The sequence below is a fragment of the Arvicanthis niloticus genome, chromosome 6, assembly GCF_011762505.2.
Source record: "Arvicanthis niloticus isolate mArvNil1 chromosome 6, mArvNil1.pat.X, whole genome shotgun sequence".
NCBI classification, from domain to species: Eukaryota; Metazoa; Chordata; class Mammalia; order Rodentia; family Muridae; genus Arvicanthis; species Arvicanthis niloticus.
Genome location: NC_047663.1, coordinates 37,810,343 through 37,826,239, shown reverse-complemented (window position 1 = coordinate 37,826,239; position 15,897 = coordinate 37,810,343). Strand labels below are relative to the sequence as shown.

The following is a 15,897-nucleotide window of genomic DNA, read 5'->3' as shown; positions in this document are numbered from 1 at the left end:
CTTCTTTCTGATTCTGCTTGGTCTTGCCCTCTTGAGGACTTTTCCTGCAATCATCTGCTTATTGTTATTGCTGATTTGCCAGCAGTCAGGCACAACAGCTGAATTAATCACTGGGCTGCTGCAGAACTGTTGTACCACATCTAGGAGGGCTGGCCTGGATGCAGTAAGGCAGTTTGTAGATTCTTGGTATGACTTTAAAGGTGATCCACATTGTTATTCTGTTGTAGGCAGTGTGGGCTGGCTGGGGTCATGCCTCTGAGAACCCGAAGCTCCCAGAGCTGCTCTTAAAAAATGGCATTGCTTTCATGGGTAAGTTATGAGCTACTGTTCCTGCTGTTATTTTGTCAGTTTGTCCATACTATTCTCTATAGTCTTATTTTCCTTTGTTTTTAAAACAGTAAGCAATTCTTAGAATAACTTTCACTTTTTAAAAACTCCTTAATTAATATAGGTTTTTTTTTATTACTTTAATTTTTTTACAGTCTAGTTGTTACCTCTCTCCCAGTACACCCTCCCACAGTTCCTCATCTCATTCCTCCAACCTCCTGTCTCCAAGAGGATGTCCCTCTCCCCCCACCCCCACCAGGCTTCCCCACTCCCTGGGGCCTTAAGTCTCTCCAGGGTTAGGTGTGTCTTCTCTCAGAGGCCAGACCAGGCAATCCTCTGTTGTGTATGTGTCAGGGGCCTCATATCAGTTGCTGTATGCTGCCTAGTTGGTGGCTCAGTGTCTGAGAGATCTCAGGGGTCTGGGTTAGTTGATTGCTGGTCTTTCTATGAGGTCACCCTCCTCCTCAGCTTCTTCTAGTCTTTCCCTAATTCAACCACAGGGTTCCCTAACTTCAGTCCATTGGTTGGGTGTAAGTATCTGCCTCTGTCTCAGGCAGCTGCTTGTTGAGCCTCTACCTGAAGACCCAGCTATACCACTCTTGGGCATATACCTAAAAGATGCCCCACCATACCACAGGATCATGTGCTCCACTATGTTCATAATTTGGTTTCTTAAGACAGAATTTCTCATAACCCTGGCTGTCCTGGAACTTTAGACCAGGCTAGCCTTAAACACATAGATTTGTCTGCCTCTGCCTCCTAAGTCATGTACCACCAATGCCTGGCATCCCTTCATTTCTTAAGTTGTTTCTGGTTTTTTTTTTTTTTTTTTTTTTTTTTCTTTTTTTCTTTTTAGCTTTATCTTGGTGATATTTTCTGTTACTGAGTCCTTTAGTCTGAGATATGAAAAAGACTGGTTTTTGAAACACTGACTTTTTAAAAACTTTGCCATTAACATTAAGATAACATGTAGAAGAAGGACCCAGCTTTGATAGTAAAAGTAACTAACTCCTAGGATATCCTAACAGTGTGCCCTTATATATGAATCAGCCCCTTTGCATTTATATGTATTTATATATTATATATTTGCATATATTAAATTATATATTCTGTTCTTTTCAGCTTTTCTCCTTTTTCATGGTAAAAGGAAAAATGATGCTTTGTAAGGATTATTAAAGGGGAAAAAAAATCTCTTTGTTAGATTTCCTAAGACTAAGGAAGGTATATTTCAGATGTAAACCCTGAAATTTTACCACCTTTACTTTAGGATTTAGCTTTGGGGGCTGGAGAGATGGCTCAACCGTTAAGAGCACCGACTGCTCATAAAGAGGTCCTGAGTTCAATTCCCAGCAACCACATGGTGGCTCACAACCATCTGTATGTAATAAGATCCAATGCCCTCTTCTGGTGTGTTTGAAGACAGCTACAGTGTACTCATATAAATAAAATAAATAAAAATTCAAAGAAATAACTTAAAATAAAATAAAAAGGATTTAGCTTTGGAGAAATGACTTTGTTACTTGGTTAATGTGGAGCACAGTTCACAAACATTGTATTTTTTAGAAATTTAAAGATAAAATTTCTATATATTGGACTTTCCTTGTGTACAACATTGGATTTCAGAAACAATGTAAAGATGAGTCCAAACATAGTGGTCACCATATGTGGTGGGACAAAAGAAATATAAAAGTAATTATAAGGCCAATGTAAGTACCAAATAAAAGGAGGCAGAGTTGCTGCTGTTAAGGTTCCTCTCTTGTCTTGTTTTGTTTTAGGCCCTCCAAGCCAGGCCATGTGGGCTCTGGGGGATAAGATTGCATCTTCTATTGTGGCTCAAACGGCAGGTATCCCAACTCTTCCCTGGAGTGGCAGTGGTAAGACATTATTTGGGCTTTTTTGTTTGTTTATTAATTTTTATATATGTGTGATGTCTGTATGTGTGAATACACACACACACACACACACATATATATATATATACACACATACATATATTACACACACACACACACACACACACACACACACACACACACACACACACACACACACACACACACAGGCATATGTGGAGGCCAAGATGTCAAAGGCCTTCCTTCTCTCTTCTCTATTTTGTGAGGATTTTTCTCTTGCTTAACCTAGTATTTTCTGATTCAGCTGTTGTAGCTAGACAGTCTACCCCTACCTTGCCTGTCTCTGCCTCCTGAGTGCTATGATTATAGGCAGTACCTTCCTGGCTTTTGGGTTCTGAAGATCTGAACTCTGAGCCTCATATTTCCATAGCAAGGACTTTATCCACTGAGCCATCTCTCTAGCCTCCTCCTTTATATCTTAAGGTATGAGAGGCTAAGTAGAATATGTGGCCTGGGCTTAAGTTGTTTTAGGCTGAATTGAGATACTTGGTAAGAAATAGAATGTCAGCTGGGGGTGGGGGGGTGAGGGTGTGGGGTGGGGGTGTGGGCTGGCGGTGGTGGTGCACACCTTTGAGCCCAGCATTTAAGAGGCAGGAACAGGCAGATCCTGAGTTTAAGGACAGCCTGGTCTACAATAGTGAGTTTCAGGACAGCCAGGGTTATATAGAGAGACTCAAAGATGGATGGATGGATAGATGGATGGATGGATAGATAGATAGATGGATAGATAGATAGATATTTTTAGAAATAAAAGAATATAGTCATCAAAGGTTAGAAAGATAGCTCAGTGGTTAATAGTTTGCTGTTCTTCCAAAGGATCTGAGTTCAGTTCCCTGTACCCACACTAGGCAGTTCACAGGCAGCTCAGCAGGTAGATCTCTGTGAGTTCAAGGCCAGCCTGGTCTACAGAGTGAGTTCCAGGACAGACAGGACCACACAGAGAAACTGTGTTTAAAAAAACAAACGGAAAGGAAAGGAAAGGAAAGGAAAGGAAAGGAAAGGAAAGGAAAGGAAAGGAAAGAGGGAGGGAGGGAAGGAAGGAAGGAAGGAAGGAAGGAGAAAATCTCTTAGCATAATACTCTTGTGATTTTTATCATATTTTAGGACTATAAATTGAGTATTAGGTACAGATGCTAAACTGAGATCTGATTTGGAGAACCTCTAGAGAAACATATTTTGGTAGGGGTTGGGGTAGGCTAGAAGCATCCTCAGAGGCAGGCTTGTTAGGTGAAGTATAAGACTTCAGCAGTGCCTTGGGAGTAATGTGGATTACCAGCAAGAACCTTGACCCTACTTCCTTAGATGTGTGCCTGTCTGCCAGGGTTTTGTATGGATGCAAAAGATGAGGTGAGTGGTCACCTTCCTCCCAACAGAGGGATAAAAAGAAAAACCGAGAAATAATTTATTCTGCCAATTTTTTGGAGTATCATGTGATTTTTTTGGTAAGCAAGTAGTAGTAATAATAATAATAATAATAATAATAATAATAATAATAATAATATGGACTTTACCCTTTTTGCACTCACATACAAAGAACAAACACACTAAAATCTCTCAAAAGTAGGAATGACCATTGTCTTGAGGCTGAAAAGATTTGAAACCTTGTTCTGGCTCTCCAGGGAGAGGATTGCCATATCCTCTCCAGACCTGCTGGGTCAAATGGTTTAAAAGGTTGAATTTGTCCTTGTTTGAATGGAGAGACTGTAGTGTTCCCCTCAGAGCTGAATGCAGAGGCATTCAGGGAGCATATCATCATGGCTCTGCTGAGACCAATAAAACCACCATTTTCATTTCCAAAGGCTCATAAAGATTGAGTTATTTCTCAGACCTCTGGCCCCAGAGCAGGCCTGAAAACATTGAAAGTATTTTGCCAGTGTGTTGCTGTGTGAAATCTGCCATGTTTTTCTTTCTCTTTCCCCTTTCCCTCTACTTCCACCCCACCCCCAATCCTTGTATTTGTGTAACTAGGTCCCTGCTTTACACTCCTGGCTCTTTCTAGTGTAAGCACCCCAAATTCTAGCCTATTCTGTAGCTGAATACTATCATCTCCAAGAACTGATCAAGGTTTTACTGTATCTTTCTATCCCCTGCTCCCCATCTACTTTTATTTTTGATAAATACAATAGCTCTTTTTAAAAAAGGTTTATTTATTTAATATATATTAGTGCTCTATCAGCATGTACACCTGCAGGCCAGAAGAGGGCATCAGATCCTATTATAGATGGATGTGAGCCACCATGTGGTTACTGGGAATTGAACTCAGGACCTCTGGAAGAGCAGATGGTGCTCTTAATTTCTGAGCTACCTCTCTAGCCCCTAATATAATAGGTTTTTAACAGAAGGTATCATATACACAAGTGTGTGCAACATGTTTATAATCTGTGCAATCAGGAAGCAGAGGCAGGAAGATTGCAAGTTGAAGACCAGTCTCCATTACATATCAAGTATGAGTCCGGTGTAGACTTTGAGAGTGGGCAGAAAATTGGCACGAGCTCTCATAGATGGTCTCAAATCATTATTGTCTATTGTAGGTCTTCGAGTGGATTGGCAAGAAAATGATTTTTCGAAACGTATCTTAAATGTCCCACAAGATTTGTATGAGAAAGGCTATGTGAAGGATGTGGACGATGGACTGAAGGTAAGCTATTTACTCCGTGGTGGTCAGTTCTAGTTACAAATACAGGGTTTCCAAGTCACATTCATGACATGCTATCAGGAGAGTTGTAAGGCCAGGATAAATATTTCTTAAGTATGGAGTGAGGAAGTGATTTTAAACTTTATTTTTGAAGAGGACTGGTGATCTGCACAGCAGTTCTTGGGTTTTTAATTGGGTTTAAGGAGGTACTGATTCTTCCTTTCCACTAGCTATTTTGTCTTTTTTTTTTCTTCAGAGCTGGGAACCAAACCCAGGCGCTCTACCATTGAGCTAGATCCCCAAACCCTCCACCAGCTATTAGTATGTGAGAGATGCCTAACACCATCCGGTTCCCCTTGTGAATCCCCTTGAGAAGCTAGGCAGGTAGATGTCAGAATGTCAGCTTTAATGTTATAGAGGTATTTGCAAAAAATGGCTCAAATGTGTATAGCAACAATGAAATTTATAGGATGAATGGAGGGTAGCTAACAAGGCTCCTCCCTCACATCTGGTAACTGGCAGTGCTGAATAACCAGACTTCCCTCCATAGAGAGAGCTCTTACCATTCTGCTTATTACATGGCTGAGAGCTCAGAGAGCATGTGTTCTGTGTTGTGGGTTGCCTTTAGAAGAGGTTGAGCAAGCATGCCCGTTCCTCCTTCCAAATTGTCCAGTCAAATAACTTTCCCCCTTGAGGAGTGAAGGAAAGAGGCTGATAGTATTATTACTCTAATTATTATCCATCTCTGTAGAAATGTGCTTGTGCCACATTTCCCTGCTCATACATTTTTTTTTAAAAGATCTGCCTTACTGATTTTTCTCTTTAAAATTTTTTGTTCAGGTATTTTGTCTGCATGTACATCTGCACATCAGGTGTGTGCATTGCACATGAAAGCGGGGGGGGTGGGGGGCATTGGACCCTTCTGTGACTGGAGTTGCAGATGGCTGTGAGTCATCATCTGGTGCTGGGAATCAAGTTCTCAGTCCTCTAGGGGAGGAGCCAGTGTTCCTAATTGCCAAACTGCCTGCCAAGCTCTGGCCCCCAACCCCTAAACCTTCTTTTGAAGGAAATGGATTATGTATACTCCACAGGACAGTGAGCTGGGAAGTAGCTAGTGCTGTTTGTGTCCATACCACTCTATAACTCTGATCATCGCCTGATGCCAATTGATAAAGTTTATCTTCCTATTAAATCCGTTTATGTGAGTATAGGCAAGAATCAAAGAGAAGGGACTGGACTATAAGTGGACAATCTACTGATACAAGTTAAAATTTTAGATTTTTTTTTTTTTTTTTTTTTTTTTTTTGGTTATCTGTGGTGATACATGCTTTTAATCTTAGTACTGGAAAAACTGGGACAGAAGGATCACTGGGAAGTCAAGGCCAGCCTAAGCTACATAGTTAAGGGCTGGCATGGGATAGAGAGCTGAAGGTCTTTCTCAAAAAAAGGCTTTTCTGATCATACTTAAAAGCTTTTCCTACAGTGTTGGAAAGTCTTGAAAGCCTGGAATATTTTCATAGGAGGATGATTTTAGTTATTTAAAAATTTTATTAAATCTCAATTTACTTTAATATGGCTTCATTTTTTCCCATGATATTATATACAAAAGCTACCTTATTTCTTCTGATAACTACATTGCCTAGCCATTCTGACAGCCCCAATAACCTTTTTAAAAGACTTCATACTTCATATAAGCTGTCCATTCTGGCATAGCTTCAAACCACACATACATAAGAGTGGGTAAGTCAGAGCTTTCAAGTATATAGAATTTTTTTTTTCTGATTTTACTTTTTTATTAAAGATAAAAGTAGCAAAATCTTAAAATGTTATCAAAATTAGTCCTAAAACTAATATTAGCTTGAGAGTAAGCTAGCTTAGCATATGAAACTGTGAAGAAAAGATAGTATCCAAACCAAGTAGAACCTAGGTCTGCCACAGCTAAGGGTCTCAGATACACGGAGACAATTTTTGCTACATGTGTATGTGTGCAGGTACCCTAGGGGGCCAGAGGTAGGTATCAAATCTTCTGGAACTAGAGTTTCAGGCACTTGTGAGCTACCTAGTATGTAGGGCTGCAGGGTTTATTTATTTTTGAGACAGGATCTCTCTACATACCCTGGCTGTCCTAGAACTCACTATGTAGACTAGGCTGGCCTCAAAGTCTCAGAGATCTGTCTGCTTCTGCCTTTCAAGTGCTGGGATCAAAGGTGGATGCTGCTGTGCCTGGCTAGTGACTTTTTTTCCCTTCTTTTTTCCTCTTTTTTTTTCTTTTCCTCCCTCTTTTCTTCTTTCTTCTTTTTCTTTCTTCCCTCCCTCCCTCCCTCCCTCCCTGTTTGTTTTGTTCTCTTTTTGTAGCCCTAGCTGTCCTAGAACTCTGTAGATCAGGCTGCCTTTGCCTGTTGAGTGCTGGGATTAAAGGCATGTGCCATTATGCCTAGTTCTTTAAGGACTGTATTCTTAAATGGAGAAAAATACCAATTCTTTTCTCTACTAATATAACTGTTTTTCTTCTTTTTTTTCCTGAAGGCAGCCGAGGAAGTTGGATATCCCGTGATGATCAAGGCCTCAGAGGGAGGAGGAGGGAAGGGAATCAGAAAAGTTAACAATGCAGATGACTTCCCTAACCTCTTCAGACAGGTAGAGTACAAGTTGATTTTGCTTGTTGAGCTGTCATGTATATCAGACATGAGTGATTTAATTTATACTGTACCTTAGATATTTAGAAAATGTCAAGTTTTTATTTTTATGTGTATATAATTTAAGCTTTGTCCATAGCCTTTACCTGATTATTCACAGGAATGGGGGGAATTTAATGTAATTCTATTCACTTAAATACTTCAAGCACTAGTTTTTCTTATGTAGAAGATAGCTCTTCTCTGTATGGTATGTGCTATTCACAGTATCTTATGGCAGGAAGAGACAGTGTTTTTACACTCCATGTTTTGACATTGTAGGCAAGGGTGTGGTATGGTGGGATTATCCTCATCAATTTGCCCATATGTTGGCCAGATGCCAAGCTCTCTGATAGACTTTACCTTGTGTCATGTAAAGTTGGCTGGAGTCCCTTGAGCTTCTACCATGTCTTCTATCCTCTTGGCCCAGCAGCCAATACCCTCATCTATGCTGTGTGGCCATCCTACCCTCACACAGGAACCTAATGGTATGTGTGCCTCAGTATGGGTGCCCCAGAGACTTATCCTATAGTTTCTCTGCCTTAGCTTTGCTTGATGCACACGCGTGCGCACACACACACACATACACACACACACACACATATCTTCCCCTCTTTAAAGTCTGTTTTAAGAGGTGGGAAGCTTTTCAGGACAGTAAAGAATTATAAAAGAGTGGGTGGTAGTGGCACATGCCTTTAATCTCAGCACTCAGGAGGCAGAGGCAAGTAGATCTCTGGGAATTCAAGGCCAAGCCTACAGAACGAGTTCCAGAACAGCCAAAGCTACACAGAGGAACCCATCTCACAAAACCAACAACTAACAAAACAAAACAAAACAAAACAAAAAACAAAAACAAGAATTATAAGAGGAGAAAGAAATTCAGAGGTGAGCCTGGGAATTGAAGACTTTTTCTTTTTCCCGCAAAGATATCTTCCAGTTCAAGATAAACAACCAGCTGGGTGTGGTAGTGCACAAACCTAACACCAGCACAGGAGTCAGAAACCCTAACTTCAAGGGCAGCCTTGTCTACATAGTAAGAACATGCCTCAAAAACAACCAAACACAAAAAAACAGCCTCTTTCTCAAGAAGGAAGAAAAAACAAAAAAACAAAAAAATAAAAAAAACCCAACCCTACAAATTGGTTTGAATTTTCATTTATCTTCTTATAAGACTAAGAAGACAAAATTTAGACTTTAGTGATGGTTGAACAAGTAGTTTTTGAGGCTCTAAGGACTCTTATATTTTATATTGGGATTCTAAAGGACTGTACCACAGGTGGAAGAATGAACCAGAAGTAGACCAATCCTCATAGGAAGAACTGAAGCTCAGATTCAAAGCACTAGACTTAATTTAGGTATTGTGTTTATAATTGCCAATGCTTCTAACCATCTGCATGCATAAAGCAAATGCCCATCCTTTCCAGAGGAATATTATATATAGAACTTCAAATTATTACTACTAATTTTTCATGTGGTATATAAAACACAACTAAAAGTAAATAGGTATATAAAGTGCATGACTCAAAACCAGGAATAAAAGTCAGCGGAACAGATCCAAAGAGGAATTAGATAATAGAGCTATCAGACAAGGACCTTCGGGTAACAGTGCTTAGTGCTTTTAAGAAAATTAAAGGCAATGCTGAGAATTTTGGTAGAGAATTAGAAATCATTAAAAAAAAAAAAAAGAAACACTCTAGAACTGAAAATATAGTAACTGAAATTAAGGCATCAGTATAAGAATTAAATAGCATGTTAGAGGAAATTGAAGGAAGAATCAGTCTTGGGAAAATAGAAGAAAATTTAGACTCAAGCATAAAAAGAGACAAAAAGACCCCCCCCCCCAAAAAAAAATACAGAGAAGAACAATACATTGGTTTCAAAGATGAGTATGAAAACATCTGTCTCTGTATACCTTTTATTGTATAGCTTATGATCGTGTCTCTTATCATCAAGAAGAGAAATCCTCTTTTTTACCCTTTGGGTTCCAACTGTTCTTTCAATTTATTTTGACCAACAAAAGGAAGCAGAAATTCTGAAGCTTACATTTCAAGTGGTTGTGTAGTTTATATACCTTGCCTAGTTGGAATGAGCTCTTACCTGCCACATGCAGAATTTGTTCTACCCTTCTAGAGAGAGGGAAACCATGAAGCAGAGAAGAATCCTTTCAGCCAAGGCATCTGGATCCTCTGAATTCTGAGTCCTAGGTGACTGTCAGCACCATATTTGAATATGTCAGTGAAATTTTTTTTTAGATAAACCCTAGTTCAGCTGCTAGGTAACAACAGTGCACAAGTGACAGGTTTTCCAGCTAAGTCTAGCTCAAAATACTGTCCCAAGTCACTAGGGTTTTTTTTTTTTTTTTTTTTTTTATTTTTTTTTTTTGATTTTGAGTTTGCTAGCTAGAGCTGTAGGTCAGGAATAGAATGCTTTGCCCAGCATACATTAGGCCCTAGATTTGATCCCTAGTACTGCCAGACAAACAAACGCAATAAAAGGAAACTACTGCCAAAGCATGACTGACACAGGAAGTGATAGCAAAGGTGTGATGCTGCCATCATGAAACAGGTGACACCACCTTTAGAATAATTAGTTTATGGGCTAACTATGCTGAGAAGGGTATTGATAACATTCTAGGGATGATGAGCACACTGTTAATGGGCCTAGAAAGTAGTAGAGTATTATTAATGGAAACTGAAAATAAGGTTGCCCACATTCTGTAATAGTGGAACAACTGGCAAAACCTATTATCTGAGATAACTTAAAGATAATGTAATTCAGAGCTGGAGAGATGACTTGGCTGTTTACAACATATACTGGTCTTGTAGAGTACCAGAGTTCAGTTCCCAGCATTATTTGGTGAGTCACAACTGCCTGTAATTCTAGCTCAGGGACATCTGATGCCTTCGTCTGGCCCCTAGGAGCACTTGGACTGCCGTGCACATACCATCATACAGACATACATATAATTAAATAATAATAATTTTAAAAACTTAAAAAGATAATGTAATTCATGAAGTCATAAATCTGATTAAGAAGATCTCAAAACAAAATGTATTAATGCTGAATGTAACTATAAAAGATGAGGTACCTCAGTTGGTAACATGCTTGTTTTAGCATGCATGAGGGCCCAGGTTTGATTTCCAGCATCACATAAACTGTACATGGTTGTATATGCCTATAATTTCAGCACACAAGGAAGCAAAGGAAGATCAGGATTTCTTTGTCAACCTCAGATACATACTGACTTTTAACCCAGTCTGGCTACTTGAGACATTAAGCAAAAGGGGCTGGAGAATGATTCAGCAGTTAAGAGCACTGACTGCTTTTCCAGAGGGCCTGACTTTGATTCCCAGCACTAATGTGGTAGCTCACAGCCAGTCTCAGCAGATCTGATTCCCCTAGTTGCCCTTCTCAAACACTAGGCACACATGTGGTACATAGACATAAATGCAAGCAAAACATCCATACACATAGAATCCCTAAAATTTTTTTTTAAATAAATAAATTTCTGCTCTTTGAGTGAGGGAAACCAACAACATATACCTTATTTGGATTTTAAGACTGCTGTGAAACCAGCAATCACTGAGTATCTCCAATTCTTTCCATTTGAACAAGTATCTCCCTCAATTCTTCAATCTCATCATTAAGTGTTGGGGTTTGGGGCAGATAACTTGTCTTTTTAGTTCTCAGGTCTTTGGATGAAGAGCATGTGACTGAGGAGCTGAACCGAAGGGGACTCTTGTTTCTGGACATGAGTCATGAAAGCAGTGAAGGTCAAGCCTGATGACCTGATTGGATGAGACTTTGGGGGTCTTGGGAGGGGGTGAGTCTAACTTGCATGTGGGAGGTATGTCAATTATTGTGGCCTCAGGGTGGACCATAGTACATTGTTTGCAGACATGGCCACAATAACTCCTCCCATTCCTGTATGTACACCCTTTGCAATGTGACTTTGCCTTCCTTCCCATGAAGAGGTGGCATATCTTTTTCCTCACTTTTTGAATTATCGCCATTTCTGTGGTTTGCTTAGACCACTGTTAGTTGACCAAAGTGACGTACATATATTGGAGCCTAGACTTCAAGAGGACATGCAGCTTTTGCCCTAACTCTCTAAGGACATTGTATTGAAGAAGCTTGGTCTGTGCTGTGTACCATACTGAAAAGCCCATTGGAGAACAAGACACCACATCAACAGAAACGAGCACATGCTATTGAGGCTGTCTACACTTAACAGACAACAGTCAGCACTACTCACCAGACTTGAGAAAGAGAGCACCTGAGCCACCAGGTGACATTCCCATGAGTGCAAGAAACAGGAGAACTGTGCAGTTGGGCATCAGGAGCAAGTGAAAGGTTAACATTTTCAGCAGGCCTCAGAGTTTTGAAGTAGCATATGTAGATAGCAAACTGGAGTAAAAAAGCTAGAGTATACGGACATGGGATACGGTGATGGTCTCTAGCATCGTGCACTTTAAGACTCACACATGAGGAAGAGAATGAAACAACAATAGTCGAAGAAATAATGGAGCAGAAGGCTGCATCTGAAGAGATAATGTCCAAGAATTTTTTCAAACTAATAAAAGCTGCCAAGCACAAATAAAAAACCTGTTGAGTCTCAAGCATGGTGAATACAACAAAAACCACATCTAAGCTATTAATAAATCTGCTGTCTGCCTCCCCCAACATATCACACACACACACACACACACACACACACACACACACACGAAAAAGAAAAGAAAAAGACAGAGAGACCCTTACATACAATCTGAAAGCTATTGGAACAAAAAGATTTCTTGCAAAAGGCTAAGAAGATTAACAGTTAACAGACATGATGACACAAAGCTTCAGTCCTGCACTAGGGACACAGAAGCAGATGGATCTCAGTGAGTTCTAGGCAAGCCGGGGGGGGGGGGTGGAGGAGGAAGAGGAAAAAGAGGAAGGAGAAGGAAAAAAGGAGGAAGAGGAGGAGGAGAAGAAGAAGGAAGAAGGATGAGCAATAGTTGAAATCTCAGTAGACATTCTAGAAACTAGAAAACATTGAGATATCTTTGAAATACTAACAAAAGTTAATTGGTAATTTAAGATTTTTGTGCCCACTAACAGTGTTTTTTAGAACTCAAGCTGGAAGACTTGACTTCAGCACCATCATATGTGATGTAATGTAAATTAGGAAAGCAACTAGTTAGGAACAAAGTCTACATGTGATTGTCTTGAGTAGATGGCAGTATTTTTGCCCTATGGTGGGATTTTGTTTATGTGTGTGTTTTCAAGTATTTTGTTTGCCCTTTTAACATACTGGGTGTTTTATGTTTTCATTTTCATTAATTAATTAATATGGGTGATATAACTAAGAATGCAGCACATTAAAGATAGACAAAGGCATGGACTATACTTCTGTTCTGTATTCCCACTGTCAACGTAGTCCCTGACACTTTTAGGCATCTGCTTATTGAAATCAAAGCAACATTTTATTATCAAAAAAAAAAAAAAAATCCTTACTACTTAAGAATCTTGTTTCCTTTTCTAACACAGGTTCAAGCTGAAGTCCCTGGATCACCTATATTTGTAATGAGACTAGCAAAACAATCTCGTCATCTGGAGGTCCAGATTCTGGCAGATCAGTACGGCAATGCTATTTCTTTGTTTGGCCGTGACTGCTCTGTACAGCGCAGGCATCAGAAGATCATTGAAGAAGCTCCTGCTGCTATTGCTACACCAGCAGTATTTGAACACATGGAACAGGTGTGTCTATTAAATGCTTTTATTGTTGTTTTCCTACACAGACTCACTCAGCTCAAATACTATTATGGGAATGGAAGAAATGCAAGCAGTGATTCTGGATAATGGATAAGATTTTTTTCTTTTCCTGTAGAATTGTCTTATGTTGTTGTGCTTCTAGGAAAATTGTCAGGAAACTTACCAAAGTCTAAATATAGTTAATACTTAAAAAAAATAATAAAAGAATCCTGAGGTGGTGACTCACTTAGGATTCCAGCCCTTGGGAGGCTGAGGTTGGGAGATGGAGAGTTCTAGGCTAGCCTGTGTTACATAGTGAAGCCTTGTCTAAAAAGAAGTTATCTTTAGCTGATTTATTCAAATTCATTATCTGCTTACAATGCCTTCTAGGTTTCTGTGAGCTTAGGTGTTTCATACTTTTGTATAAAGAATTTCTTTGTCATGAATTATGCCTTGGCAATAGTTGTACTTAGTGAAGTGAACATACTTTTGTTTTTTTCTGGAAGAATGGCTATCTTAGTTAGGGTTTTACTGCTGTGAACAGACACCATGACCAAGGCAAGTTTTACAAAGGACAACATTTAATTGTGGCTGGCTTACCATTTCAGAGGTTCAGTCCATTATCATGAAGGCGGGAGCATGGCAGCATCCAGGCAGGCATGGTGCAGGAGGAGCTGAGAGTTCTGCATCTTCCTCTGAAGGCTGCTAGTGGAAGACTGACTTCCAGGCAGCTAGGATGAGGGTCTTAAGCCCATGCCCACAGTGACACACCTACTCCAAGAAGGCCACACCTCCCAATAGTGCCACTCCCTGGGCCAAGCATATACAAACCATCACAATGGCTTACTTTCCATGTCATTAATGATTCAGTTTTCATCATTCTGAGTTTTAAACAAATTAAACTATATTCTGTCCTAGAAATATTTTCTATTTCTTATTTTCACTCCTCACCTCTTGTGATAGGAATTCCTCAGATACAGTGGTTTAAGTGAGGTGTAACTTTCTAATGATCTCTTTCATTCTAGTTCAGATATAGGCTTGTACCAGAGACCTTGGTTTATTGTTCATCCTTTTTCTAAGTCGGGTTTAACAAACTATAGCTCATAGGCCAAATCCAGCCTGCTATTTATTTTGTAAATAAAATTTTAGTGGAACACAACTATGCTGTATAATTTATATTTTATATTTGACTGTTTTATTGCAACAGTGAATAGCTAAGTAGCAATGACAGAGACTATAGTTCACAAAGTTGAAAATGATTACTATTTGGTCAGTCACCGAAAAGCTTTGCTAACCTTTGACCTTGTGTGGTATCAGAATTTTGATAATGAAGCATACTGCAAGATTATGTTCCATTTTAGCAGGGGTATGATACATAAGTCATACAAGAAGACACTTCTCACATTCCTCTGCATACCATTTCATCATAACTCAGAACAAGAATTGTTATGAATTAGAGTCACTAGCTGGATGACCATGTGCCAGCTGAAATTTGAGAAATTCTTCCCTCAAAAGATGAAGAAAAATGTTGGAGGGCCTGGAGTAACCTGTGCCTCAGTCTCTTCTTGCTATCCATTTCTTGTTTGCTAGCTCAGGCTGAGAACACACATGGTTTTCTCTAAGAAAAACAGACTGAAGTAACCACAGTCACCTAGTACTTACTACAAGATACACATCTCAGATCAAGGGTCTCTAGGTTTCTAAAGATCTGTAGGTGAAGTACTTTGCTTTTTGTTCATGGACCAGTGATCTAAAAGAGTTTTTCTGTTTCTTCTTAGTTGTATACCTGTTATGCAGTAGTAGAATGAAAACAGGAGAATTCCTATTTGGAAAAGTGTAGGATACACAGCAATCATTGGCCCACAGAAGCTAACAGCTTTCTATGCAGAACTTGTGATCTCCCTGTTACATAGGCGAGTACTTTCTCAGTTAGACCTGGCTGCTCATAGGAAGTTAGCTCCTTTGCCATTGTCCTATAAGACACCTGAATTGATTCTGGGTGAAGTTCTTCCCTATTCAGTTTCTGTAATATGGTTTTTCAGACTGTCTCCTTTGGAAGAAGTTTCATAGCCTAATTCCCACTGGTGAGGGAATTACGAATATTACTTCAGACTTTAGTCACATATTTTGAAGGCCAGGCTTATGGGCTGTTCAGAAATGTAATTCGGTTATTTAGTAACCTTCTGAGCTGTTTACTTATACTCAGCTTCAAGTTGGAATAATCAGGTATAGTAATTACTTTTAGATGAAAAGTTTTATGTATCTTAAACTGGGCTCAAATTCTGTATGTAGCTGAGGATAGTTTTGAACTTCTGATCCTCCTATCTTACCTTCACTGCTCTCAAGGTATGTGTCACTAACACCTGGGTTATGTGGTGCTAGGGATCGAACCCAGAGACTTGGGCATAGTAGGCAAGCACTCTATCCACTAAACTACAGCCATAGTCCTTATCATTTTTTTCATACTTAGTTAATATGGAACAAACATTTCATTTTGTAGGAAATAATCTCTTAAATGTGTCCTTCTGTAACAAGGAGCTCACCTCCCAGATTTCCCATCTGCAGTATGTTTCCTTGTTAACCTCTACCTTATTGCTAAACTAGCATCACA

General features: G+C 39.5%; 1 protein-coding gene across 9 annotated transcripts in view; it reads left to right on the top strand.

Moving 5' to 3' along the window:
* The window catches only part of Acaca (acetyl-CoA carboxylase alpha), a 264,876-nt gene that overhangs the window by 91,830 nt on the left and 157,149 nt on the right, over positions 1 to 15,897 (top strand). For all 9 annotated transcript variants that reach the window (XR_013111129.1, XM_076936129.1, XM_076936128.1 and 6 more), the window contains 5 exons: positions 228 to 309; positions 2,103 to 2,201; positions 4,772 to 4,878; positions 7,402 to 7,512; positions 13,083 to 13,292. Coding sequence is in view for 8 of the 9 variants with exons in the window: in XM_076936129.1 (XP_076792244.1) it covers positions 228 to 309; positions 2,103 to 2,201; positions 4,772 to 4,878; positions 7,402 to 7,512; positions 13,083 to 13,292 (609 nt within the window). In the remaining variant the exon portion in view is untranslated. The remainder of the gene's footprint in view (positions 1 to 227; positions 310 to 2,102; positions 2,202 to 4,771; positions 4,879 to 7,401; positions 7,513 to 13,082; positions 13,293 to 15,897) is intronic.